Below are 26,916 nucleotides of genomic sequence, written 5' to 3'. Positions count from 1 at the left end.
ACCTGGGAAGGCACTGGAGAATGGCCCGGGTCCTTGGGCCCCTGTGCCCATGTGGGAGGCCCAGGGAAGGTTCCTGGCTCCTGGCTTCAGGTCAACTCAGCTCTGGCCATTTCAGCTGGTTGGGCAGTGGACCAGTAGATGAAAGACTTCTCTCTCTCTCTGTCTCTCCTTCTCTCTCTGACTTTCAAATAGATAAATAAATCTTTTTAAAAAAAGATAATTAAAGTTTTAAAACTGTAGAAGGAATGATGGAAAAAGTGAACCTCACCGTAGCAAATTCAGAATGCCTGATAGGGCCTGGCGCTGTGGTGTTGCAGGTAAAGCTGCTGCCTGCAGTGCTGGCATGGCATACAGGTGCCAGTTCTAGTCCCAGCTGCCCCACTTCCGATCCAGCTCTCTGCTATGGCCTGGGAAAGCAGAAAATGGCCCAAGTCCCTGGGCTCCTGCACCTGTGTGTGAAACCCAGAGGAAGCTCCTGGCTCCTGGCTTTGGATCGGCGTAGCTCCAGCCGTCGCAGCCAGTTGGGGAGTGAACCAGTGGATGGCAGACCTCTCTCTCTCTCTGCCAGCACGCACAACCTCAGTCTGATCATGAGAACATCAGGCCAAGTCAAACTGAACGTTCCTCTGCAGCATAACTGACCAGGACTCTTCAGAAGCGTCCAGGCCATGAAGGAAGACTGAAGAACTGTCCCCGACTCTGGGAGACTAACCAGACAGGACACTGGAGGCAAGCTGGAGGCCTGGCTCAGACCCTGGACCAGAAAAAGGAAACCAGTGGGAACACTGCAACACTCCAGTGAGGGCCAAGGACACTTTAGTTAGTACACTATCTTGCTTTGTAAACCACACACAGGGCTCTTTCTGCATGACCAATCAAGCACACGATGCACACAACAGAGCATAGCTCTGGCCCTGCTCTGGGTGGGGATAAAGACCCCAGCTACTTCCTGTGACACACCCCTCTCCACACTGCTGCTTGCACCAACACAAACTCACATCCCAGGGCCCCAGTGAGGTGACCTGTGCTCACCTGTCTGCTGCAACATCAGTTACCTGTGACAAATCAAAACACAAGCTCCCTGGGGCAGCGATTCTGAGATCTCTGCGTCTCCACAGGCTGGCACAGAGAGGGATCAGTACATGTCAGCTAAGCCAACAGTGTAGGGGCAGCTGTGGGGAAGCGGCTGCTATGGTCCTCACTCTGCCCACTAGAGCACCCATTCGCCACCTCCCATTTGATCTCTATCAACTTAACCTTTCTACATCTCGCCTATGCTTTGGAAAGAAAATCATAGGACAAGGTATAGGCAGTAGAAAATCAGGAGAAACCAGTATTTAGAAGGAATAAAAATAAAATAAAAAGTCAAGATCAGAATAAAATATTTTACATTTCTCTTGTTTGGATCTATCACATATGCTACCACCATACTTCAAGAGTTATTTTAGTTTTTTAAATGTTTATTCATTTTTATTTATTTGAAAGGCAGAGCATCAGAGAGGGCAAGAGAGAGAGAGAAATCTTCTATCTACTGGTTCACTCTCCAAATGTCTCCAACAACTGGGCCTGGACCATGCCGAAACCAGGAGCCAGAAACTCCACTCAGGTCTCCCTCACAGGTGGCAGGTATTCAGGATTCCATCCACCATTTGCTGTCTCCTAGGGCATTAGCAGGAAGCTGTCCTGGAAGTGGGCAGCCAGGACTTACATCAGGTACTCCAGTATGGAACCAAAGGTGCCCCAAGCAGTGGCTTAATCGGCTGTATCACAAGATCCATTCCTTCCAAGAGTTGGTAAAAGATCAAATGGGGGGGGGGCGTGCTGTTGTGCAGTGGGTTAAAGCCCCAGCCTGCAGTGCTGGCATCCCATATGGGCACTGGTTCGTGTCCTGGCTGCTCCTCTTCTGATCCAGTTCTATGCTATGGCCTGGGAAAGCAGTAGAGGATGGCCCAAGTCCTTGGGTCTCTGCACCCACGTGGAAGACCTGGAAGAAACTCTTGTCTCCTGGCTTTGGATCAGCTCAGCTCTGCCACTGCGGATTTTTGGTGAGTGAACCAATGGAAGGAATGGATTCGCTCTCTCGCTGACTCTACTTCTAACTCTTACCAAAAAAAAAAAAAAAAAAAAGATCAAATGAGGAAGTATATAGAGAACATTTACCCCACAGCCTGGACATAATCAATGTTCAAAAGTAGTAGTTATTTTTATTTTTACTAAGGTAGTATCTACACTACATCTAGATAATTACAGGGGGCAGGTGTTACGGGGTACCAGGTGGAGTCACCATCTGTGAAGCCACCATCCCATTATGGGCACCGGTTCATTTCCAGGCTGCTCTACTTCCAATCCAGCTCCCTGTTGATGGCCTAGGAAAAGCAGCAGAACGTAGCCCAAGTGCTTGGGCCACTGCTACCAACATGGGAGACCCAGATGGAGCTCCCAGATTCCACCTGGCCCAGAACCAGCCATTGTGGCCATCTGGGGGTAAGCCAGTAGATAGAAGATATTTCTCTCTCTCTCTCTCTCTGTAACTCTGACTTTCAAATAAAAAACTTACAAGGATAAAGTACAATATAGCAGTTCTAAAACTATTCACATAAAAAATACTTAATGAGCTTTTCTTTTTTAACAAATATTAGATTTCTAATAAGATAAAGTCAAATAACTGAAGAGAAATATCAATCTAAAATAACAGGTAAATCAGTCTCTGCACACACACACAATAAACACTAAAGATACCCAACTTTGCAAGTGAAAAAATGCAAGTTAAAACAAGAGATCATGTTCACCAGGCAAACAAGCAGAAATTAAAAAGCCTAGTAACAGGGCCGGTGCTGTGGTGCAGCAGGTAAAGCCACTGCCTGCAGTGCTGGCATCACATATGTGTGTCAGTTCAAGTCCCGGCTGCTCCTCTTCCGATCCAGCTCTCTGCTATGGTCTGGGAAAGCAGTAGAAGATGGCCCAAGTCCTTGGGCCCCTGCACCCATGTGGGAAGACCTGGGGGAAGCTCCTGGCTCCTGGCTTCGGATCGGCACAGCTCTGGCCATTGCAGCCAACTGGGGAGTGAACCAGCGGGTGGAAGACCTCTTTCTCTCTGCCTCTCCTCTGTGTAACTCCTTCAAGTAGATAAATAAAATCTTTTTTTTTTTTAAAAAGACTATTAATGAGGTTGCATAGGAAAAGAAACCCCAATAATGATAGTATAAATTGCTATAATCTTTCTGGAAGGATATCTGACAAATCTGTCAAAAACTGTAATACACATTAAGAAAACTATTCTTAATAACATGTGAGTGCAAAGGCATCACCTGCCAAAGATGACAATGAAAACCCAGTAAGAAAAGTTCCTCTTGGGGCCGGCACCATGGCGTGGCTGGTTAAGCTGCTGCCTGCAACGCCAGCATCCCAAATGGGTGCCCGTTTAAGTCCTGGCTGCTCCACTTCCAATCCAGTTAATGCTCCTGGGAAAGCAGTGGAAGATGGACCAAATCCTTGGGCCCTGCCACCCGTTTGGGAAACTAGATGGAGGTCCAGGCTCCGGGCTTCAGCCTGGCTCAGTCTCAACCATCACAGCCATCTAAGGAGGAAACCAGCAAATGGAAGATCTCTCCCCCTTTCTTTTCAACTCTTCAAGAAAAATCCTTGGAAATTAAAAAAAAAAAACTTACTCTTAAGTCCTCCACCTACCCCAGGGGTATCCTGAGGGTGGAAAAGACCCCAGAGTCCTGGAAAGGGGGTCAGTAGGAAGGGGGTGAGAAGGACAGGAAACGGGTTGCCCCAGGGGTAGCTGGGTAGCACAAGCTGCTGCCCAAACCACACCTGGATGGCCTGCAGCTGGCTGCTCTGCGAGAGGAACAGCACAGGGGCTGCAGAGCAGGATGCCAGAGAGCAGCCGAGCAGGACACACGGACCCAAGCAGAGACAAGCTGGCTTACTGGAGCATACTACTCTGAGGCTGGTCCCAAGAGTGATGCACTCACCTCCCAAGGGAACTGTGGTGATGGGCATGGTGGGGCGTGGAGCACGAGGTCTCCAAAGGGGCCACAGAGCAGAGGTAACTTCCGAGTTCAGGGCGCACAGTGCACCAGTACCAGCTTATGCAAATAGAGACAGGACTGGGCTGCTCCCTATACAGCCTTTCTTCTGTTAACACCACAGTCTGAGAAGTGAGAGACAGAGGAGCTCCAGGTGAGAGTGGCTGCCCCACAGACTACAGAAACAGAAATCCAGCCCTCAGTAGTGCTCCTTAAAGAGCAGAGATCACAGGCACACCGTGCAGAATACAGCCTGGTGCAGGGGCCCACTCTAGGGAACCATCACACAGTAACCACACACCAGGAAGAAGGAGCCGTGACAGGGATGTAAGTTACGTGGATGTACCCACATTCTTATGGGAACACACAGCACAAAATGGCTTGAAAATCTAGCTGGCTGTCAAGAAGAAACTGGTTAAATCCAATAACCATATCGGTCATAGTCACCCATGAAAAAGACTCAAAGTGGTTAGGAGAGGGATATGGATTGGCAAAGAACCTCCACAGCTACTCCTAAGCTAATTCTGCAAACAAGACAGCCTGTTCTCTTCCTAAGAAAGTCCATGCCCACAGAGGTGTCTAACCTCACGGACAGAGGGTAGGTGCCAGGCTCACAGGGGTGTGTAAGTGCACTAACAGAGGGCAGGATCCACGATCACATGGGTATGTAAGTGCACCAACGGAGGGTGGGACGGTCACAGCCTGCACAGCCCACAGAGGCCTCCAGGAGGAAAGACGTAGGACAGAGGCAGGCATGTGGTCAACTTTTTTTTAATGCTCCAGCAGTTTTATTTCATGAAAGCTTTTCTTTAGAATTACTCTACTACTTTTTTTTTTTTTTTCACAGGCAGAGTGGACAGTGAGAGAGAGAGAGAGAGAGAAAGGTCTTCCTTTGCCATTGGTTCACCCTCCAATGGCCACTGCGGCCGGCGCACTGCGCTGATTCGAAGGCAGGAGCCAGGTGCTTTTCCTGGTCTCCCATGGGGTGCAGGGCCCAAGCACTTGGGCCATCCTCCACTGCACTCCCTGGCCACAGCAGAGAGCTGGCCTGGAAGAGGGGCAACCGGGACAGAATCCAGGGCACAAACCGGGACTAGAACCCGGTGTCCCAGCGACACAAGGCGGATGATTAGCCTATTGAGCCACGGCGCCGGCCTCTACTACTTTTTATAAGTTGTTTTTTTAAGTCAAAAGACACAGAGCTCAGGCCCTGGAGTGGGTGCTTGAGAATTCTACTCACAGCCAGTTTGACCAGCACCAACTCAGAGGCTGCCTCCTGCAGAACTCAGACCTTCAAAACCTGTTCCGGGTAACTGATGGCACATAAATGCAGACATGAACTGAAGGCGTTTACTCATGATTCCTGTGACTTCAGAACCTGTACTTACACAATCTCGGCGCTGTATTCACAGAAGTCAATGTGCAATGTAACAGGCTTCATGCAGTACAACCGGAACTTTTTTGCTCTGTAGGGAAGCTGCATAAATGATTCCACTGCAACTCGGATGCTGACAAATGAAGCAGAGAGAGTTCCATTATAAAACACACAACACAGAACAGACTCCTTTATAGTTCACCTAGGTCAGTAACATGCTTGCCATAAAACAAAGTAAAGGACATCCCTTTCTGATTCTAACACAGCCTCCAACAGATGCTTGGAGACATCTGGCCAAGGGGACAAAACTGCTTCTTGGAGGGTGGAAAAAAATCTTTCTGTAAAAGCAGAGAGATCCTACATAGTGATTCAGTGTATCTGTGGCATCAAAATTTCATGGCACAGGGGCAGGAATTCAGGGAGAGTGTATCTGGTGAGGCTCCTCAGGTTAAGACACACTGTGCAGCTGGCACTGTGATGCAGGTGAAGGCGCCACCCACGGCGCCAGTGTCCATGCGAGTGCCAGCTTGGGCCCAGATCCACTGCCGATCCAGCTCCTTGCTAATGCGCCTGGGACATCAGTGAAGACAATTCAAGTACTTGGGTCCCTGTGCCCACATGGGAAACTCAGATAGAGTTCTGGGTTCCTGGTTTCAGCTTGGCTGTTGTGGGAATTTGCAGAAGTAAACCAAAGGATGAAAGATACACTCCTCTTTCTTTCTCTCCTTTTCTGTCACTCTGCCTTTCATACCACAAATCAGAAGGAAGGAGGGAAGGAGGGAGGAAGAGAGGAAGGGAGGGAAAGAAGGAACAGAAATACTGCACAGGGGCAGGCATGCGGCCTACCTGCTGGGATGCTGCTTGGGATGCCCTGACCTCGTGTCAGAACACCCGGGCTCCAGTTCTTGTTCCACACCCAATCAGCCTCCTGCTGGTGCAGGCCCTGGGAGGCAGCAGGTGGCTGGGTCTCTGCCACCCACAGGAGAGACCACATTGAGTTTCCAGTTCCTGGCTCCAGCATGGCCTACCCAGGGCTGTTGTAGGTATTTTAGAAGTGAAACAAGAAGGCACGCGCTCTCTCTCCCGCTCTCGTCTCTGTCTCTGTCTCTCTCTCTCTCATCTCTCTGCCTTTCAAATACATAAAAAGTGAAAAATAAAAGGAAACACTGAATAACAATGAATAAGCCTGTGAAATAAATTCCATTTACTACGTGACCAGAAGTACCCCAACATTGCTGTCTATGAACAGATGTTTTAAAAATTAGTATTTGCCAACTTTGCACAAAACAGCTGATGGACGGCGAGGTGACAAGGCAAGCAACAGACATGCCAACATATTTCCTCACCATCAAGCAGCTCTCTTCCCTGAAGCCCTACCCTTTGTCTTAGACAGGTTAGAGCTCTACTTAATCATTTGATTTTCTTGCCAAAAATAAACTCAAAACACCAAACACAAAAGGAAAAGCTCCCATGATGGCTAAACACAGTAAGTACTTAAAAACAAAATATTTATTTATTTGAAAGAGTTACACAGAGGGAGAGGGGGAGGGAGAGGGGGAGGGGGGGGAGAGGGGGAGAGAGAGAGAGAGAGGGAGGGAGGGAGGGGTCTTCCATCCACAGGTTCACTCTCCAATTGGTCACACTGGCTGGAGCTGTGCGGATCTACAGCCAGGAGCCAGGAACTTCTTCCAGGTCCTCCTGCACACGGGTGCAGGGCCCAAGGACTCGGCTTTCCCAGGCCATAGCAGAGAGCTGGGTCAGAAGTGAAGCAGCCTGGGCTTTTTAACCGGCACCTATATGGGATGCCGGCACTGCAGTTGGTGACTGTACCGCTATGCCACAGCGCTGACCCCAAGTACTTTTATAACAATTATGGTCACAGAGGTGCAGAATCCCAAGCTGGGGAGGCACCTACTTTTCCCTTAAGTATCTGCAAATCCTCCATGTCTGGTGAGCCCTTCTGCCACGAAACTCCTCTACGTGAGAGACACCTCTTACTGCACCGAAGGCTAGCTGGCTCTGCTCTTTTTGCACTGGAATAAGAGCCCTTGTGTTTGCCTATTAAATGGACATCCTCTGACTCTAGGACAAACCATGGGACAATTATCACTAAACACCAACAGTGACTTGTGCTAGCTTTTCCTTAACATTTATTTATTTGAGAGGTAAAGCTATAGACAGAGAGAGGGAAAGACAGAGAGCTTGGTCTTCCATTCTCTGGCTCACTCCCCAAATAGCTACAATGGCCAGAGCTGGGCCAATCCAAAGCCAGGAGCTACTTTGGGTCTCCCACATGGGTGCAAGGGCCCAAGCACTTGGGTCATCTTCTGCTGTTCTCCAAGGCCATGAGTAGGGAGCTGGATTCAAAGTGAACGGGTGCCCATAAAGGATGCTGGCACGGCAGGCAGTGACTTAACCTACTATACCACAGCACCAGCCTCGTGTGCTGGCATGTTCCCCCCACCCCCAGAAACCATTTATTAAAACTTCATGCATTTTATCAATACAACTTTAGGAACACAGTGATGTGCTAATGTTTTCTAGTGAGCTGTGACATGCAGTCCCACAGTCAATGAAGGTTACAGTCAGGACGAGCCTGAACCGTCTCCACACCCTACGTGATAGCCACACCTTTACTCTGTGACGCAGAACAACCAGGAATACACACTTGAGTATATAATCTGCTCTCTGCAACCTGAGGGTGGCCATCAATTTCCTCCTCCATGGAGACACGGAGAGTTTCTCTCTACCTCCTGGTGGTGAGGCAAACCGCACTGAAGGACCCACCCCATCCCACGTGCAAACTAAGAGGACAGGCCAGAGAGCAGCTGGCACAGGGCACCCAGGAGACGAGAAGGGAACAGCCTGAACCTGCCCTGCCCCACCCTAGGCAGGCAAGTGGAGAAAGGCCACAGTCACTCTCTCTGTCCTCATTAGGACCATTTGCTCCTCTAGTCATGCACGCAGAATGGAAACCTGCAGTCTTCCTTCATTATTTATCTGAAAGTCAGAGACAGAGAGACAAACACAGATGCCTGTCCACTGGTTGATTCATTTCTCAAATGCGGCAACAGCCAGGCTGACACCAGGAGTCCAGAACTCAGTCTCCCGTGTGGGTGGCAGGGGTCAACTTGAGCCCTCATCTGCTGCCTCCCGGGGGTGCACTGGCAGAAAACCAGAGTGGAGAGTGGAGCTGAGATTCAAGTGCAGGCACTCTGATGTGACGCACAGGCATCCAAGTCGTGACTTCATCACCGCGCCAAATGCCTGGCCCAAGTTTTCATTTCTTAAGGCACAAAAACTCTCAATGTCTTCTTTTTGCAAAAGGTAATCCCCTTACTTTAAAAACTGACATTCTCCTTTAAAATTCATCATTATCTCCTTAAACAGAGTAAGGCAAACAGACATAAAACCACACATACGTCTAAACAAATTCAGAGTTGGTGAACTCAAGGGGCTTCCATAGCCTAGACAGCTCATAGCAAGAGGCTCGGGTGATTGCTGACAGCATAAATAAGTGTGCCAATTGTTAAATCAACAACGGGAGTCACTGGGTTCATGCTCCCCATGTAGGATCTCTGTCCTTAATGTGTTTTACTATGAAACTTAAAAACAACACTACTAGTCGAACAATACCCTATACCTGGTTCGGTTGTGTGAGTGCAGCCTGTGGAAATCCCTGCTTAGTATATACTAAGTTGATCTTCAGTATATGAAGGTAATTGAAAATGAAACGTGATGAAGGGCGGGATGGGAGAGGGAGTGGGGGAGGGGAGGGCCACGGGAGGGAGGGAGGTCAGGGTTGAGGGGAAGCCACAACAATACAAAAGATGCATTTTATATTCTACTTAAAACTATTGGTTGAACTCTGTAATTAATACACAATTACTCTTAGGTGTATAATTAATGCTGTAAGTAGTACTCAAATAGTATTTTACACTTTGTGTTTCTGTGTGGGAGCAAAATGTGGAAATCTTAACATATGCTAAATTGATCTTCTATATATAAAGATAATTGAAAATTAATCGTGATGTGAAGGGGAAGGGGAGAGGGAGTGGGAGAGGGGAGCGTTGTGGGTGGGAGGGAAGTTACGGGGGGGAGAAGCTCTTGTAATCCATAAGCTGTACTTTGGAAATTTATGTTCATTAAATAAAAAAAAAAAAACACACATACGTACTTTTTAGATTTTACTGGAATGTACCTGGCGAAGTCTACAAGGAAACACTCTGCCAGGTAATGGTCTGCTGAAGACATGATTGACTTAATGACAGCCCTGCACCAGCACCGTAGCTCCGGACAATACACCACGCAGACCTGCAAAACAGAAGGCAGGCTTCATTACGTTCAGCAGTCAAACCTCTAGTCACGTGATGACAGCCCTAAAGGCTCCTCTCCACATCGTCTCAGCCTGTACCCCACTTACAGGAGATGACACAGGTGTAGGAGGCTGCCCAAACTGAGCACTGTCTCCCAGGAAAAGGCCCCCCAGGAAACAGGGATCAGCTGAAAGGAAAGTGCTAAACAGGAAGAATTCCAGCTCACCAATACAGAAGGAGTGGGAGAAATCACCATATTGAAACAAATGAGGGGCCCGTGCTGTGGCATATCCTGTAAAGCAGTGCACTACCTGCACTGCTGGCATCCTATATTGGCGCTGGTTCGAGCCCCGGCTGCTCCACTTCCAATCCAGCTCTCTGCTATGGATGGGAAAGCAGTAGAAGATCGGCCACGTCCCTGGACCCCTGCACCAGGAGCTTACTCCTGGTCCCTGGCATTGGATCGGCACAGCTCTGGTTGTCGCGGCCAACTGGGCAGTGTACCAGGGAGTAGAAGATCTCCTCTCTCTCTCTGCCTCTCCTCTCTGCGTAACTCTGACTTTCAAATAAATAAATCACTCTTTAAAAAAAAAGAAAACAAATGAAAGTGGATTCGGGCAGTGAAAGCCACTGAATGGAGAGAGCATGAAGTGAAACACTCACAGCAGTGCCACGAAGGAGGGGTCACCCTAGCATGGCTTGCAAGTGGCACTCTCTCCCATGTTAAACCCACGTGAAGGTAACAGCACGCCTGTTCTTCAAAACAAGTGACCCTGAATCTATTCACAGTGTCCTGTTTAACCACCTCTCCACAAAAGGACAGGGAGAAAGCACTAACCTCCTGGGTAAATGCTCACTGTGAGGAGCCCATCATGCCTTCCCAAACAAGACTACACTTAAAGGACCACTGACCCCGTTCCATCCCTCCAGTAAGTCACTGGTATGGAAAAATAACAAATTGGTCACTAAGGACATTTGTGGGCACGAGGGAAGGAATTCAGATGAGGTCTTGTCTCCCTCCTAACGAGTGTTCATGTCCTTCCCCTCCATGCTATTACCGAAGTTCACACTTGGAACGTGGCTGACCCAAGAGAAATCAGACCACAGCAATGGTGGCTGAGGCTGCACGAAAGCAAAGAAGCCCTGATGTGGAGCACAGAGCAGAAACAATCCCAAGTCGGTCAAAGCCATGAGCAACCAAAGAGGGAGGCACGGCCCAGAACCGAAAACCCCAGGTCCTCTTTGCCAAGGTCCGTATACCTGCCCTGGCTCCCACCGCCAGGAAGACGGCCCTAACACCTGGATCTGGATGGCATCTATCCCAAGGCCCCACTTGGACCTACACAAGCACCACCCCCTGCCACCATCAGCCTGAGTCTCATGCAACCCAAAAACCTAACACAAGGCAACAGCCATGAACGTTAAAATACTCTAATCACATTCATCATTCTAAGCTCCTGAAATATTTTTAACAATTATCTGGTAGACAGAGCACTCCCACCCAATGATTCACTCCCCAAGGCCCACAACAGCCGTGGGGGAGAGGGTGAAGGCTATGAGCTAGGAACTCAATCCAGGTCTCTCAGGTGGGTAACAGGGATCTAATTACTTGAGCTATCATCTGGTGCTTCCCAGGGTCTGTGTATTAGCAGGAAGCTAGAATCAGGAACCGAATGTAAACACTCTAACATGGTGGTGTTTCAACTACCTGGCCAAACACCCACCCCTACATCCTGATTAGTGTTTCAAGATAGGATAATTAAAGGCTGGTGCTGGTTCCAGTTCCGGCTGCTCCACTTCCAGTCTGGTTCCCTGCTAATGAGCCTGCGAAAGCAAAGGAAGATGGTCTGAGTCCTTGGGTCCCTGCACCCACGTGGGAGATCCTGATGGAACTCCTGACTCCTGGCTTCGGCCTGGCCCAGTCCTGGTCATTAAGGCCATTTGGGGATTGACCTAGAGGATGGAAGATCTATCTGTCCCTCTAACTTTGCCTTTCAACTAAATAAATCTTCAAATAATAATAAAGATACAATAAATAAAGTGCATTCAGATACATACCTGTCCTTCTTCCAACATTAATGGTTTTATTTCTATATCTTTACACATGCTGTTATAGAAGTCATTCATGGCGCTATTTAGTTTTTGATAGTCGACTTCATGATCCAAAAAGGGACTACATCCTTTTATAATAACCCAGAAGCAATCTGGATCTTCAACCTGCAGAATTTTTAAAAGATTATAAAATCATGCATGATTTCTTTTAAAACCAAATAAACCTTAGAAACATGTAACTTTCTAATTTAAGTGATCTATCATTTTTGACAACTACCTTTCTCTTAAATGGTCATACGAAAGAGCCAAAGATAAAATTTAAAACATGTGATCAATAATATGCAATTCTCAATTATGTAGTACAACTCAAAAAGCAATCAGTTCTATTTGGTCTCCTGTAGCTTAAAAATATAAATATTAAAAATATTCTTATTATTAAAATACCTATTAAAACATCCATATATATAAAAGGTTCAGAACATTTTTAGTATTCTTTTTGTGTAAGAAAAATAAGTATGAATATATATACAGCCTGCTCATATTTTTTTAAATGACAGCAGATGAACCAAAACAAATACAGATTACCTCCTACAGGAGAAAAGAATGGAGTAGAAAGAATAAGGATGAAACTTAGACTGACTTCTCTGATGGGTCTTATCTACTATTGTTATTATTACCTACTATTGTTATCTACTATTGTTATTTTTATTGTTAGGGGAAAGAATTATAAAATGGAAAATTAAATTTTTTAAAAGATTTTATTTATTTGAGAGGTAGAGTTAGAGAGAGAGGGAGAGACAGAGAAAAAGGTCTTTCATCCGCTAGTTCAATCCCCAAATGCCCACAACGGCCAGAGCTGGGCAGATCCGAGACCAGGAGCCAGGAGCTTCTTCTGGGTCTCCCATGCAGGTGAAGGGGCCCAAATACTTGGACCATCTTTTACTACTTTTCCAGCCCATACAATAGAGCTGGATAGAAGAGGAGTAGCTAAGACATGAACTGGTGCCCATAAGGGATGCCGGCACCACAGGCAAAGGCTTAGCCTATTATGCCACAGCACCAGTCACCCCCAAATTAAGTTTGATTGACAACATCACTAAAAACTCATGATTTGGGGCAGACGCTGTGGTGCAGAGGGTTAAAGCCCTGGCCTGAAGCGCCAGCATTCCATAGGGGTGCCGGTTCGGGTCCCGGCTGCTCCACTTCCAATCCAGCTCTCTGCTGTGGCCTGGGAAAGCAGCAGAAGATGGCCCAAGAACTTGGGTCCCTGCACCCATATGGGAGACCTGGAGGAAGCTCCTGGCTTCCGACTGGCACAGCTCCAGCTGTTGCAGCCATCTGGGGAGTGAACCAGCAGATGGAAGACCTCTCTTTCTGTCTCTACCTCTCTGTGTAACTCTTTCAAATAAATAAAATTAAATTTTAAAAAAGAACTCACGATTTGTTTTTTGACAGGGAGAGTTAAACAGTGAGAGAGAGAGAGAGAGAAAGGTCTTCCTTCTGCTGGCTCACCCCCCAAATGGCCGCTACAGCCAGCATGCTGCGCTGATCCGAAGCCAGGAGCCAGGTGCTTCCTCCTGGTCTCCCATGGGGTGCAGGGCCCAAGCACTTGGGCCATCCTCCACTGCACTCCCTGGCCACAGCAGGGAGCTGGCCTGGAAGAGGGGCAACCGGGACAGAATCCGGCGCCGCGACCGGGACTAGAACCTGGTGTGCCGGCACCGCAAGGCGGAGGATTACCCTAGTGAGCCGCGGCACTGGCCAATAAAATTAAATTTTAAAAAAGAACTCATGATTTTTTTCTTTTGACAGGCAGAGTTAGTGATAGAGAGAGAAAGGTCTTCCTTCTGTTGGCTCACCCCCCACATGGCCGCTACAGCCAGCGTGCTGCACTGATCTGAAGCCAGGAGCCAGGTGCTTCCTCCTGGTCTCCCATGGGGTGCAGGGCCCAAGGACATGGGCCATCCTCCACTGCCTTCCCGGGCCACAGCAGAGAGCTAGACTGGAAGAGGAGCAACCGGGACAGAATCCAGCGCCCCAACTGGGACTAGAACCTGGGGTGCCAGTGCCACAGGCGGAGGATTAGCTAAGTGAACCACAGAGCCGGCCAGAACGCACGATTTTTCAGAGGTTTTCCCTAACTCTGTCTACTGAAAAGGTATGGAAGCAGAAACACCCAGAGATATGGAGTCTAAGTTACCAGTGGCAGGAATAGAAGAGTTCATCTTAGTAATCGTATTATTTTTCTGAATGTTTGACTATTCTCATAATAAATAACTGGAAAATGAACAGCAGTCATTCTGGCAAGGACAAAATAGTGTATAAGTTACACACACAGCACAATTATGAACCCTGAAAAAACACAAAATAAATGAAGAGCTAGCAAAAGCAACAGACACTGGAGAGCTGACCCTCGAAAGAAGGAACTTCACTGGGCACTATCCCAGAACACCTCCCAGTTGTACAGAGTGGCAACAACGCAACACAAAGTCACACTGTGGCTCGGGGAATCAGAGCTGTCGGTGCCAGTGAGGATTAGGGGGAGAAATTCTGAAATAGAGCCATAGAGGGAGCCCTGATGTCTGCACATCAACACCCCCCCCCCATCCTTGCCAAGTCCTGAACGGCAATGGGCGAGACAGCAAGGAGTACGGAGTACGTGAACAGTGCAGGGCTCAGAGGAGCACGCAGTTACAGCTGCTGCCCCTAGAAACAGCACTCCGGGCATGTGGCTCCATTCAGTCCTTCGCACTCAGAGACAACCAGATTCCGGCTTCCAGCAGCACAAGGCCACAACCCTGGGATGACTGCAATTATTCATTAAAGTGCTCACTTGAGTGGTGAGCATGTGGCCTAACAGTCATGACACTCACTGAATCCCCCCGCCAGAGTGCTAAAGATTCAATATTCAGTTCCAGCTCCTGACTCCAGCTTCCTGCTAATGCAGAGCCTGGGAGGCAGCAGTGATGGCCCAACTGGGTTCCTGCTACCCATGCAGGAGACCTGGAATGGGTTCCCTACTGCCAGCTTTGGCTTCAGTCCAGTCCTGGCCATGGTAGGCGTTTGGGAAGTGTATCAGTAGATAAGAGCTATTTCTCTCCCCCGACCCCTGTCACTCTTAAATAAAATTGATAAATAAGCAAGCCTGCCTGCCTGCCTGCCTGAATAAGCTCCACAATGCCAGAAGAACTGACTGTTCAGGCTATCATCTGAGGCAGGCCCCAACCTTCCGTTCTTAGAGACTTCACTCAAAAAAGCTTGCAAATCTGGAAGTGTGTCCCTGCTCAGTAGCCACTCCTATGAGGCCAGGGCCGCCATGCCAGTTTCTGCAAGAAGACAGCGTGCTAACTTCCATAACTTCCAGCTAGCACACACAGCTGGGATCACGCATTTACCCTGAATGACCTCTTCTCACTCTTCCCTTGAGCTGTGCCAACCCCAGCCCTCCCTTTAAAACACCCAGGCACCTCTGCACCACTGGTAATGGAGCTCAGCTCTCCTCAGGAGGTACTGAATAAAATCTGTTTTCACTGCTTTAACTAGTCTCTGGCCTCCAAACAAAAAACAAACAAACAAACAAACAAACAAAAAAGCCCGGACACTCACCCCAAGGAAAGAGTGGAGCCCGCCAAGCAGAGGGCGGGAAGCAGCTCAGGGTTCAGTGCCGGAGCAGAGCCCTCCCTGCAGAACAAGAGCCTGTGCTCTCACGGCAACAGCCAAGCAGGGTGCAGGAACCGAGCCTCCCCAAGTGTGGCAGAGGCCTTTGTCTTTTACTTAAACTTGTTTCTAGCTGACACCACTGAGGTTGTGCTAGAGGCTTTCCCAAGGTCTAAAGAAGAAAGAGAAATCTGTCCTGGGAATGAAATGTGGCTGTCATCGGCTTACCTATGAAGGCTTCAACTGTAATCCCTATTGGCTTCTATGCAACCATTACAGGTTCTGCAATGATGCTAACCCTTGCCAGACAGCAGGTGACTAAATGAAAAATGGCCATTTAACAGATCTCAGGTTGATAAAACTGATTTCCAGTTTTATAAAAAATAAAATTCCATATAAATGTAGTTCTGACATTAATTCAGACAAAGTATGATACAATGCCAGTATCTTCAGTCATCTGTAAAGGGCTCATCGCCCCTTCCGCATTCCTTCTGCCCTCAGCCCACCCCCTCCCCATTTCCTCCCTTCCTTCTGACAACCAGTGCAACCTCCTCTGGTTGGGGAACCAGGTGCAACCTCCCCCAGACTCCTTGCAAAACAACTAATTAAATAGATGAGCTGCACAGGGCAGCTTTCTAATTAGATTTGAGGAAAGTTCCCAAGGCTTCCCAGAGCCCCCTAGTTCCACTTTCCACCAGCTGCAAAGTCTTCTCCCTCCCCCACAGCGACAGTGGCAAACTCCCTCCTTAACCACATAAAACCCCAGCCCCAAGTGCACTCCAGACCAGACTTTTCTAGAACAGGATGCTTCTCCCTCTTTGCCTTAATGAAGTGACCTGTCTCCGTTGATGTCAGTTCTCTCATCCCAGGGCGGCAGGGGAGGGGGGTACAAAAGGCCAGAACCCCAGCTACTCCAACCCTAACAATCTGTGTAGTTGCTAAATGTAAATTGGGTAAAGGTAAATGAGATACATGTGTCTACATGTAAACTTAGGTACTCTTAACACCTTACAGTCTATGAAAAACTCTGGATTTGTTGACAAATAGGTTTTCATAAGCTGTCTATAAATAAAAATAATTCAAGACTGCTCAGAAGTAACTAAGGTTGAAATTCGGGATATTCTTTTAAATTGTGATTTTCAATGTAAATCAAGAAAATCAACAGATGGAAAAAAGGTTGCCAAGTCAAAGCTGTGCTTCTTAGTGAAATAATAAAGAAAGGACATGGATTGTAAGATTGGAATGGAAAAGATAAAACGGTTTAGGTAGTTGCAAAAGGTGTGTGGAAGTCTTAAATGGTTATACAATTTTTTTGTTAGCTACAAAAGTTATCAATCTGTTTTTTTTTTTTTTTGATGTAAGATTAAAATCTGATCCTCTGTAAAAGCAATGAGGTTGATGAAATACTTAAGTGTTAATAGATATTTGGGAAAATAGTCTTTTTGTATCCTACTGAGATAATCGTTGTCTCATTAAGTTCTACTTGTTTAAAAACAGCTGAGTTCTAAAAGTTTCAAAGTTTTAAAAGTCTGTTTAAATATGGACTTGTTTTACATGTCAAGCATAGAAAGCTAAGACACTGTGGAAAAAATGTTCTACATGAAGGATCTCTGTGAGGCCCCAGTGGAAAGCAGCAGCCATCAAAAGAGGATGTACTTTTCTCTAAAGGGAGGAGAGAACTTCCACTTTGCTTCTGGCCTTGTCCAAATACTGAGAGTTGTGGACTCAAAAGGCTTCCTTAGTCTAGGCAGCTCATGTCAACAGCCTCGGGTGGTCACTGACATCATAGATTAAAAAAAAATTAACACTCTTAAGATTTCTTTATTTGAAAGTCAGAGTTAGAGAGGTCTTCCATCTGCTGGTTCACTCTCCAATTGGCCGCAATGGCCGGAGCTGTGCCAATCTGAAGCCAGGAGCCGGCGCCCACGTGAGATGTGGGCGCTTCAGGCCAGGGCGTTAACCTGTTGCACCAGAGCCAGCCCCATTAATTTTTTTTTTTTGTCTTTTCTTTTCTTTTCTTCCGACAGGCAGAGTGGACAGTGAGAGAGAGACAGAGAGAAAGGTGTTCCTTTTTGCCGTTGGTTCACCCTCCAATGGCCGCTGCAGCCGGCGCACCAGGCTGATCCGATGGCAGGAGCCAGATACTTATGTGCAGATTGTGTGTCTATATAAAAATTATTAAAAACTGCTAAATTAACACAAATTACCTTTCTGGTGCACCTGACTTAAATAAATATGATAAATAGGCTGTTCTCAATTTGTTGGTACAGAAAAACGAAAAAAAAAATTTTTCTTAAGTTATTGACATGTTTGCATTTGGGTCTGCTGGTCAAACAAGTTGCACTTGTGTTAGGTATTTGCAACCATAAAGGTATACTATTTATCTAAAAACAATATAGTTAGAGGTATAATACAGTGCTCATTGCTCCCTCTAAAGTCCAAGTTAAAGTTGTTCTTGGCAAATTAATAACAAAATTTATAGACAAATTAGTGAAACGATCTTCATGTTTTGATCTTACTTAAAGAACATAGCTCTCCTCATGGGCACTGCATTGTTTCAAAAAAAAAAAAAACTGTCAAAACATGCCTGTGACTACAGACTTCTAGCTCAGCCACCAAAGATTAAGGACAGAACTCAACAACCCCTTAACTGACATCTTAGAGGATGCCTCTGTGGTCTGCTTTAGCAGGAGGAATGTAAAGATAGCTGTCAAGCCAACTAATAGCTACTTTACACAGTGTTCTGCCATCAACGAGACCCAGTGAGGCCAGTCCATCCCAAATGGCATCAGGTTTCAATTTGGAAAGCCAGGAGATGGGGCAAACAGCCATCCTGAAAAAAGCCAGCCTCTACCAAATTCTGTCAAGAGCTGGGTGAATGGAATTGCCTTGGGGCTGAAGGGATCCCAGGTTAGAACCACAGATCCTACTGGCTCCAAGCTCAAAGAGCCCTTTACTCTGCCCGGCTTCCAAGATAACTACTGCCATTGAGGGCAAGGCCTCGGGTCAGGACAGGCAGGACTGCAATCTTCCTTTCAGAAGTGCCGCCTGTTCTGTACTAACCTCCTGTTCAAGCCAACTCTTCTCCCAGGCCGCCTAGGTAATGGAGTCAACAGGGGGTCTTCCCTCAAGAGGTTCACACCTTTCTTATGATGTCTCTTCCACTATCCCATGTAAAGACAGAGGTCGGGCCTCATACGTACCTGGCCAGGCCTACATGCCTCTCTCTGTGAGAAAACCTGCTCCTGGTTTAGAGAACACATTTCCTAGGTACTCTAATAACGATTCAATCTTTTTGTTTTAGATCCTGTTGTATCTAATTTGCTTGTTAGACCTGCAAATTCCAGACTTAGAAAGCCACAAAGTGGGGAAAAGTCCTCTATTGTAAAAAAGCCTTCTCGGGGCTGGCGCTATGGTGCAGCGGGTTAACACCCTGGCCTGAAGTGCTGGCATCCCAGATGGGCGCTGGTTCGAGTCCCAGCTGCTCCACTTCTGATCCAGCTCTCTGCTATGGCCTGGGAAAGCAATAGAAGATGGCCCAAGCCCTTGGGCCCCTGCACCTGCGTGGGAGACCAGGAAGAAGCTCATGGCTCCTGGCTTCAGATCGGCGTAGCTCTGGCCATTGTGGCAAATTGGGGAGTGAAACAACGGAAGGAATACCTTTATCTCTGTCTTTCCCTCTCACTGCCTAACTGTACCTCTCAAATAAATAAAATCTTTAAATCAAATAAAAAAGCCTTCAAACAGATAAAACAAACTCTTAGAAATAAACAGACCCTTGTTCCATCCACCCCTACTACAGTCAAAGTCCTCAAGATAGCTCCCTGGACCCACCACAACACAGACAGGCAGGTGGGCTGACACTGGAGTGCAGCTCAAATCCAGCAATACCGTACAAGCTGAGCCTCTGACACAGGAGGGTCAGCCCTAAAGAGACCAGCAGGGCCGGTGGCTGCAGAGAAACTCTGGAAGTGGACTGACTTACGCAGGGCCGAAGCTTGAGGGAACAGCTGCCCAGTTAAATAAATGCAGCGATCCTTTAGTTTTTGTCTCTTTAGATTGGTTTTAAAATTTTAAGCAACTTTTGTATACAAATAGGTGATGAGGGGGCCGGCGCCGTGGCTCAATAGGCTAATCCTCCACCTTGCGGCGCCGGCACACCGGGTTCTAGTCCCGGTCGGGGCGCCGGATTCTGTCCCGGTTGCCCCTCTTCCAGGCCAGCTCTCTGCTATGGCCAGGGAGTGCAGCGGAGGATGGCCCAGGTGCTTGGGCCCTGCACCCCATGGGAGACCAGGAAAAAGCACCTGGATCCTGGCTCCTGCCATCGGATCAGCGCAGTGCGCCGGCTGCAGCGGCGGCCATTGGAGGGTGAACCAACGGCAAGGGAAGACCTTTCTCTCTCTGTCTCTCTCACTGTACACTCTGCCTGTCAAAAAATGAAAAATAAAAAAAAATAAAAAAAAATAAAAAAGAAAAAAAAATTAAAAAAAAAAAAACAAATAGGTGATGAGGACAAGATCATAAAAAAATTACTGATCAAACGAAAAAGGTCACCCTTGGGGCAGGGGTTGTCCATCCACCTCAGCGGAGGGCCCGACTGGACCCTCAGCACCATGGACTATGCGCCTTGAGGGGTGGCTGACAGTAATGGAGGCCGTTCATGCGATGCTGGGCAATGCTGGGGGTGGGATGCCCCCTAGCACCTGTGGGGGCCATAATTAAGAAACGGCTGTTTTCCCCTGAAGTGATCTAGAAATACAACACAATTCCAGCAGGTTTAATGATGGATTTTTGCAGGGAAGGGGTGGTTACAAATCAGCATGCTAATAATGAGATCCTCCTTGGAAAGACAAAGGAATTAGGGGCTGGTGCTGTGGTGCAGCGGGTTAAAGCCACAGCCTGCAGCGGCGGCAAAAAATATAGGCGTCGGTTGGAGTCCTGGCTGCTCCACTTCCGATCCAGCTCTCTGCTATGGCCTGGGAAAGCAGCAGAAGATGGCCCAAGTCCTTGGGCCCGGCACCTGCGTGGGAGACCTGGAAGAAGCTCCTGGCTTCAGATCAGATAAGCTCTAGGTGTTGCAGTCATTTGGGGAGTGAACCAGCAGAGGGAAGACCTCTCTCTCTGGCTCTACCTCTCTCTGTAACTCTCACTTTCAAATAAATAAAAATAAATCTTTTATTTAAAAAAAAGACAAAGGAATTAGAACAGCCTAAATAATCATGAGAAAGAAGAACACAACTGGAGGACTCACTATCCGACCTCAAGTCCAAGTCTCAGCTGTGAGTCTACAGCCATCAGGTGAGGCTGGCGCTGGAGAAAGGGCGTGGGTTCCAGTCACAGCTGCTCTACTTCCAATCCACCTCCCTGTAATGTAATGTGCCTGGGACAGCAGTGGAGGATGGCCCAAGCGCTTGAGCCCCTGCACCCATAAAGGAGACCCAGATGGAGTCGGGGCTCCTGGCTTTGGCCTGGCCCAGCTCCCACCTTTGTGGCCAATTCAAGAGTGAACCAGCAGATGGAAGATCTCTAACTCTGTCAAAATCATCAATCTTTAAAAAACAAACAAACAAAAAACCTTACAATACTAACTGTATATAGGGATGAAGAGCAAATAGAACTCATACTTTTTTTTTTATTATTAGATAGAGTTAGTGAGAGAAACAGAGAGAAAGGTCTTCCTTTCGTTGGTTCACAACCCAGATGGCTGCTATGGCCGGCGCATTGCGCCGATCCGAAGCCAGGAGCCAGGTGCTTCTCCTGGTCTCCCATGCGGGTGCAGGGCCCAAGCACTTGGGCCATCCTCCACTGCCTTCCCGGGCCACAGCAGAGAGCTGGACTGCAAGAGGAGCAACCGGGACTAGAACCCAGAGCCCACATGGGATGCCGGCACTGCAGGTGCAGGATTAACCAAGTGAGCCACGGCGCTGCGCCCCCCCCCCCTTTTATTAGACAGGCAAAGTCAGACAGTGAGAGAGAGAAAAAGGGAACTCAGACATTTTTGACAGAAATGCAAAAAGGCAGTTATGCTGGAACACAGTCCATCAGTTTCTCATAAAGTTAAAACACAAGCAATTCCATCCTAGTTATTCTCCCAAATGAAATGAACTCGAGTCCATACAACTACCTGTAGGCAAAGATTATAGCAATGCTGTTCATCATCTCCCTAAACTGAAACAACTCCAGTGGCCTGTGAGTATAAACTGCTGTGTGTGCACACCACGGAATACTACTCTGCCACTGACCCTATGCAGCAACACAAAGCAGTATCCAATGTGTCGTCTTTGAAGAAGCCACAGTGAAAGGCCACTACTGCTCTGGGATTCTGCAGGCACCCATTTCTGTGACATTCTAGAAAAGAAAAACTAATAGCAGCAGAAAACAATCTTCTTTATAAAGCATTACAGGTAGAGAAAGATACAGCTACAAAGGAGCGTCATCATGGGAATATGGGGCAGTGAGGAAATGCTTCTGCATTTTGACTGTTGGGGTGATTTCACGATGCTATGCATTTTTCAAAATACAGAAGTCTACACAAAAAGGAATGAATTTTTCTGTAAATAAATTATACATCAATTAAAAAATAGGGGTGGGCTTTTGTCATAGCAGTGAATCCTCAGGCAGGGTCTGCATTCCACATGGGAGTGCTTAGGTTTCCGTGCACGTTCTGATGCCGATTCCAGCTTGCTGCTAATCAGTGCACACTCTAGGAGGCCTCTTGACCATGGCTTGAGTGACTGGGTCCCTGTCCTCAGTGTGGGGGACTCAGGGTGAGTTCCCAGCTCCAAGCTTTGGCCTGGCCCCCCCTTGGCTACTGTGGGCATCTGGGGTGTGAACAAAGGGATGGGAGAGCTCTGTCTCTCCTTGTGTCTCTACCTTTCAAATAAATAAGAGTTTGGTGGGTGTCCCAATATTGATACTATTTTCCACACTTTTCTGCATCTCCAATGTATTTTCTAATAAAAAGTTAAAATTTTTAAATTAATCTGAATTTTTAAAAAAGATTTACTTATTTATTTCAAACGCAGAGTTAGAGAGGGAGGGAGGCAGAGAGGGGGGCAGAGAGAGATCTTCCACCCACCAATTCACTCACTCCCCAAATGGTTGCAATGACCAGGGCTGGACCAGGATGAAGCCAAGAGCTTCATCTGGGTCTCCCACATGGGTGGCAGAGGCCCAAGCACTTGTGTCATCTTCTGTTGCTTTCCCAGGCACATTAGCAGGGAGCTAGATCTTAAGTGGAGCAGACGAGATTTGAACAGGTGCCCATATGGGGTCCTGACATCACAGGTGGTAGCTTACCTTGCTATACCACAATGCTGGCCCCAGCATCAATTTTTTTTTTAAAACATCTTGTCCTCTGACGTGGCATAACTTATGTAGCATTTTTACTAAAAGTGTCTAACCTAAATATATTAATATAGTTATAATTATTGAGGAATACTTTGCAAAGTGACTGCCCTTATTCTTCAGAAATTTCAGTATCATCAAAGGTAGACCAATGTACTGCCTGAATGAACTCTACAAGGCCATGACAATTAAATGCAGTGTGTAGTTCTGGGTTCTTTATCAGAAAAAACAAGCTACAGTAGACCTTATCAGGACAAAGGGAGTACAGACTGTGTATCAGGTAACAGACTTGCACCAACATTAAATTTCTCAAGTGTGATGATTACATTATAGTTCTATAAGAGGAAGTCTTTGTTCCTAGAAAAATCACTTAAGTGCTCTGAGTTCTAGACTCATTCTCAAATGGCTCAACCAAAAAAGAAAAAGTAATTTTTACATACACATATTTCTGAAGTGCAAACGCAACAAAGCGTTACCAACCAGTTAGTGTGGGTGTAGTACACACAGGCATTCATGATGCTGTTTTGTGTTTGAAAATTTTCCAAAGAGTAATTTAGGAAAGACGTTTACAAATCATTCTTAGGGGTGGGCGTTTGGGGCAGCAGTCAGGTCACGGCTTGGGATACTCAGAGTGCCTGGTTCACATCAAGGCCACACAACCACCAATCCAGCTTCCTGCCAACGTGCCTACTGGTCAGGCAGCAGATGATGGCTCAAGCACTGTGGCGCTGTCACCCACGTGGGAGACCAGGACTGAGCTCTAGGCTCCTAGCTTTGGCCTGGCCCAGCCCTGGCTGCTGTGGGCATTCTGGAGTAAACCAGCAGATGGAAGAACTCTGCTGACCTGTCTTCCCAATGAAAATACATAAATAATTTTTTTTATTGTTAAATGTTGAGGCTGCTAGAATTTTTTTTTTTTTAAATGAAATCTGCTCCTAAAACCTGTAAAATGCAAGCCAGGCCCAGTTTTTGCAGACAGCAACATACAGAGTTCTAGTTGCCAGTTCCTCCAGGAGCTTCCCAGGGAAGGCCGAGGACTACTGCTTTCTGCCACTCTCCAAGGCCACGTGCCCAGCCATCAGGGTGCTACGGCCTCCCAGATTTCAAACACAGAAGTGTGTGGCCCGGGCTGCTTTCCTCATATATGCTGTGTGTACTTATGTATTTGAAAAGCAGAGTGACAGAGAGAGACGGACAGCAAGAGCAAGGTGGGGGATGGGGAGAGAGCTCTTCCATCTGCTGGTTCACTCCCCAAATGCCCACAACAGCCAAGTCTGGGAGGAGGGAAGGAACTCCACTCTGACCTCCTACACAGGGGCAGGGGTCAAAGTCCTTGGGCCATCATACGCTGCCTTCCCATGTGAGCACACAGGAAGCTGGACCAGAAGCTGAGCGGTCAGATCTGAACAGGCACCCTGAGGTGCGATGCAGACATCACACGCGGCACCTAACCAGCTGGGGCGTGCGAGCCCTCCTCACGTTCCTGGCAGCCAACAGCTCTTCTCTGCCCTCCTTAGCCAGGAGAGGTCTCGGCCCCGCCAGATGTGGCAGAGTCTCCTGCAGGCCGGACTCTTCAGGAACAGCACAGCTGCCCTGCTACAGGGCTCCTGGTGATGCGGCTCTCCAGGTACAGCTCTCGCCTCTGTCTGCGTCACCCAGGGAGGCCGCTGTCTTCTGGGTCGCTGCTTCTCTTCTCTGCCGGGTTCCTGTCTCATGACCACCAAGAACCAGTTTGAGTCCCACCTGTTCCACTTCTGATCCAGCTCCCTGGGAATGTGCCTCGGGGTCCCAGTGCTTGGTCCCCTGCCACCCACATGATAGGCCCGGATGGAGCTCCTGGTTCCTGGCTTCAGACTCTGCCAGATCTGGCTGTTGCGGCCATTTGAGGAATGAACCAGTGGATGGAAGACCTCCCTCTCTGTTGGTCTCTGTCATTCTGTTCTTCAAATAAGTTAATCTTTTTAAAAAGTCGTGGCAAACTCCAGATAAAATTCATCCTTTTGGGCAATTTTAAGTGTACAGTTCAGTAGCATTACGTAGACTGGCACTGTTGTGCAACCATGAGCACCAGCCATCTCCAGAATTCCTCACCTTGCAAAACTGAATCTGCCCTGTACGCACAAACCCAACCTCTGGCAGCTGCCATTCAACTCGCTCACAGAATCATACAGCACGTGGGCCTTTCTGCTTGGCTCACCTCACTTCATATGACATCCTCATGTGTAAGAGGACACCTCAAAACTAAACAATGTGAAAGCTAAATAATTTCCCATCCTCCATGCACACCACCCTGAGGGTACCCCATCACCTGTTGATGGGCACAGGGTGGGAGGGGGCACCGTATCCATGGAAATGCCACATCAATCTGGATCAGGACAGCCGGAACCTGGACCTCACTGGGGCACATACTCCTATAAGGGGCAGAAGATTTGCTCCAAGGGTGAGCCAGGTCGCAGTCATAAGTGGAGGCCGGGCAGAGCTGAGGGGGGACATAAGCTGGTTCCAGGGCCCAACACACACACGGGTTCCCAAGCAGGAGGGCACGAGTCCAGCACTTCTTGCCCAAGTCCTGCACCCACGGGCGTGCACGTGGCAGGATGGGTGAGAGCCCTTTCACAGGAAGGAATTGGGACTGACATATTTAGGACTGATGGAGAACATTGACTAGTGCAGAGGAGCCTCCCAGGGAGACCTGAAATCCCTTCAAAGTCTGAGAGCCGAGGCCGACGCCATGGCTCACTTGGTTCATCCTCTGCCTGGGGCGCCAGCGAACCATATGGGCGCCGGGTTCTAGTCCCAGTTGCTCCTCTTCTAGTCTAGCTCTCTGCTGTGGCCCGGGAGGGCAGTGGAGGATGGCCCAAGTGCTTGGGCCCTGCACCCGCATGGGAGACCAGGAGGAAGCACCTGGCTCCTGGTTTCTGATCGGCGCAGCACGCCGGCCGTGGCGGCCATTTGTGGGGGGGGGGGGGGTAGTGAACCAACGGAAGGAAGACCTTTCTGTCTGTCTGTCTGTGTCTCTCACTGTCTCTAACTCTGTGAAATAAATAAAACAAATTGAAAAGTCTGAGCCAGGCCTCCTTGCAAGGAGTCAGCGGCTTCGGGGGTGTGTGACGCTCTGGTCGGGTGAACCCACAGAACACAGACACCACCCATCCCCCTCCTTCGCGGCGCCCCTCCCCATCCCACACCCTGGCTCCGGTTTGTAAACTCCCTCCTCCAGCGCCTCCCCTCAGTCTTCCTCGGGAGCCCTCCCGGCACCTCAAGTCTCCAAGGTGGCGGCCCATGCCCGCCCCGGGGACCAGGACACCCGCGTGAGGAGAGGGCGGCGGGGGGGGGGTCCCGGAAGCCGAGCCCCGAGGGCGGCGGGGGAAGGGCGGGAGCCAGGTCCACGGTTCCCCGCGAGGGCCCTAACCTAGGGCGGACGTGGGCTGGGGTGTGCGGGGCACCGACACACCTGCCAACGTGCCCGAGTCAGGAACGCACACCTAGTGCGAGACAGCTCGCAGCAACCGCCCTCCGGGGTCGTCGGGAACAGCGCACGCGCCCCCTTCTGAAGCGACCCCCACCCGCACTCCAGCCTCCCGCCTGCACCGACCCGGGCCCGACCGTCCCTGCGCGGGCCGCTTGCTCACCTGGAGCACCAGGACCTCGAGCATCTTCGCCGCGCCTCTGGCCCGCTTGCCCTGGACGACGCGCCCGGCGGCGAGCATGGCGGGCGTGGCGAGCCGCGCGGCCACCGCCGCCGCCCCGGGGGCGGCCCCTGCCGTCGCGCCGGAAGCCTCAGGCCTCTGCGGGGGCCGTGCCCACCAGCTCCGCGGGGACTCCAGCTTCCTGCCCTGGACGCGCCCCCGCCTGCAGGCCGGCCGCCACGCCCCCCAGTGCCGCGCCTCGTCTTCCCACCCGACGCCGCCGCCGCGGGCGCGCTCTGGGCTCCTCGTCGGCTCCACCCCGCGCCCCCCGGCCTCTCGTAATGGCGCCCGCCCCCGCGCCGGCCTCCAGGCGTCCAGAAGCCACGTGGGCGCCCAACGGCCCCGGACAACGGCCGGCCTTGCGCAGCGCCGCCGTGCGGCGGGGAGGGGCGTGGGGGCCCCGCGGTCCTGGCGCGCGGCTCGCTTCCTGGGCCGCGGGGCGCCCG

General features: G+C 49.1%; 1 protein-coding gene across 1 annotated transcript in view; it reads right to left on the bottom strand.

Moving 5' to 3' along the window:
* The window catches only part of LOC149120806 (putative ATP-dependent RNA helicase TDRD12), a 53,725-nt gene extending 27,097 nt beyond the window's left edge, over window positions 1-26,628 (bottom strand). The window contains exons 1-2 of the mRNA XM_089319071.1: window positions 26,414-26,628; window positions 11,784-11,942 (exon numbers count right to left, since the gene is read on the bottom strand). Of these exons, the coding sequence (XP_089175197.1) occupies window positions 11,784-11,942; window positions 26,414-26,491 (237 nt within the window). The 5' untranslated portion in view covers window positions 26,492-26,628. The remainder of the gene's footprint in view (window positions 1-11,783; window positions 11,943-26,413) is intronic.
* Window positions 26,629-26,916: the final 288 nt, after the last annotated feature.

Source organism: Oryctolagus cuniculus, chromosome 18 (assembly GCF_051225735.1).
Source record: "Oryctolagus cuniculus isolate XC-2025 breed Fujian yellow rabbit chromosome 18, ASM5122573v1, whole genome shotgun sequence".
NCBI classification, from domain to species: Eukaryota; Metazoa; Chordata; class Mammalia; order Lagomorpha; family Leporidae; genus Oryctolagus; species Oryctolagus cuniculus.
The sequence above is the reverse complement of the archived record's forward strand: the minus strand, read 5'-3'. Positions and strand labels throughout refer to the sequence as shown.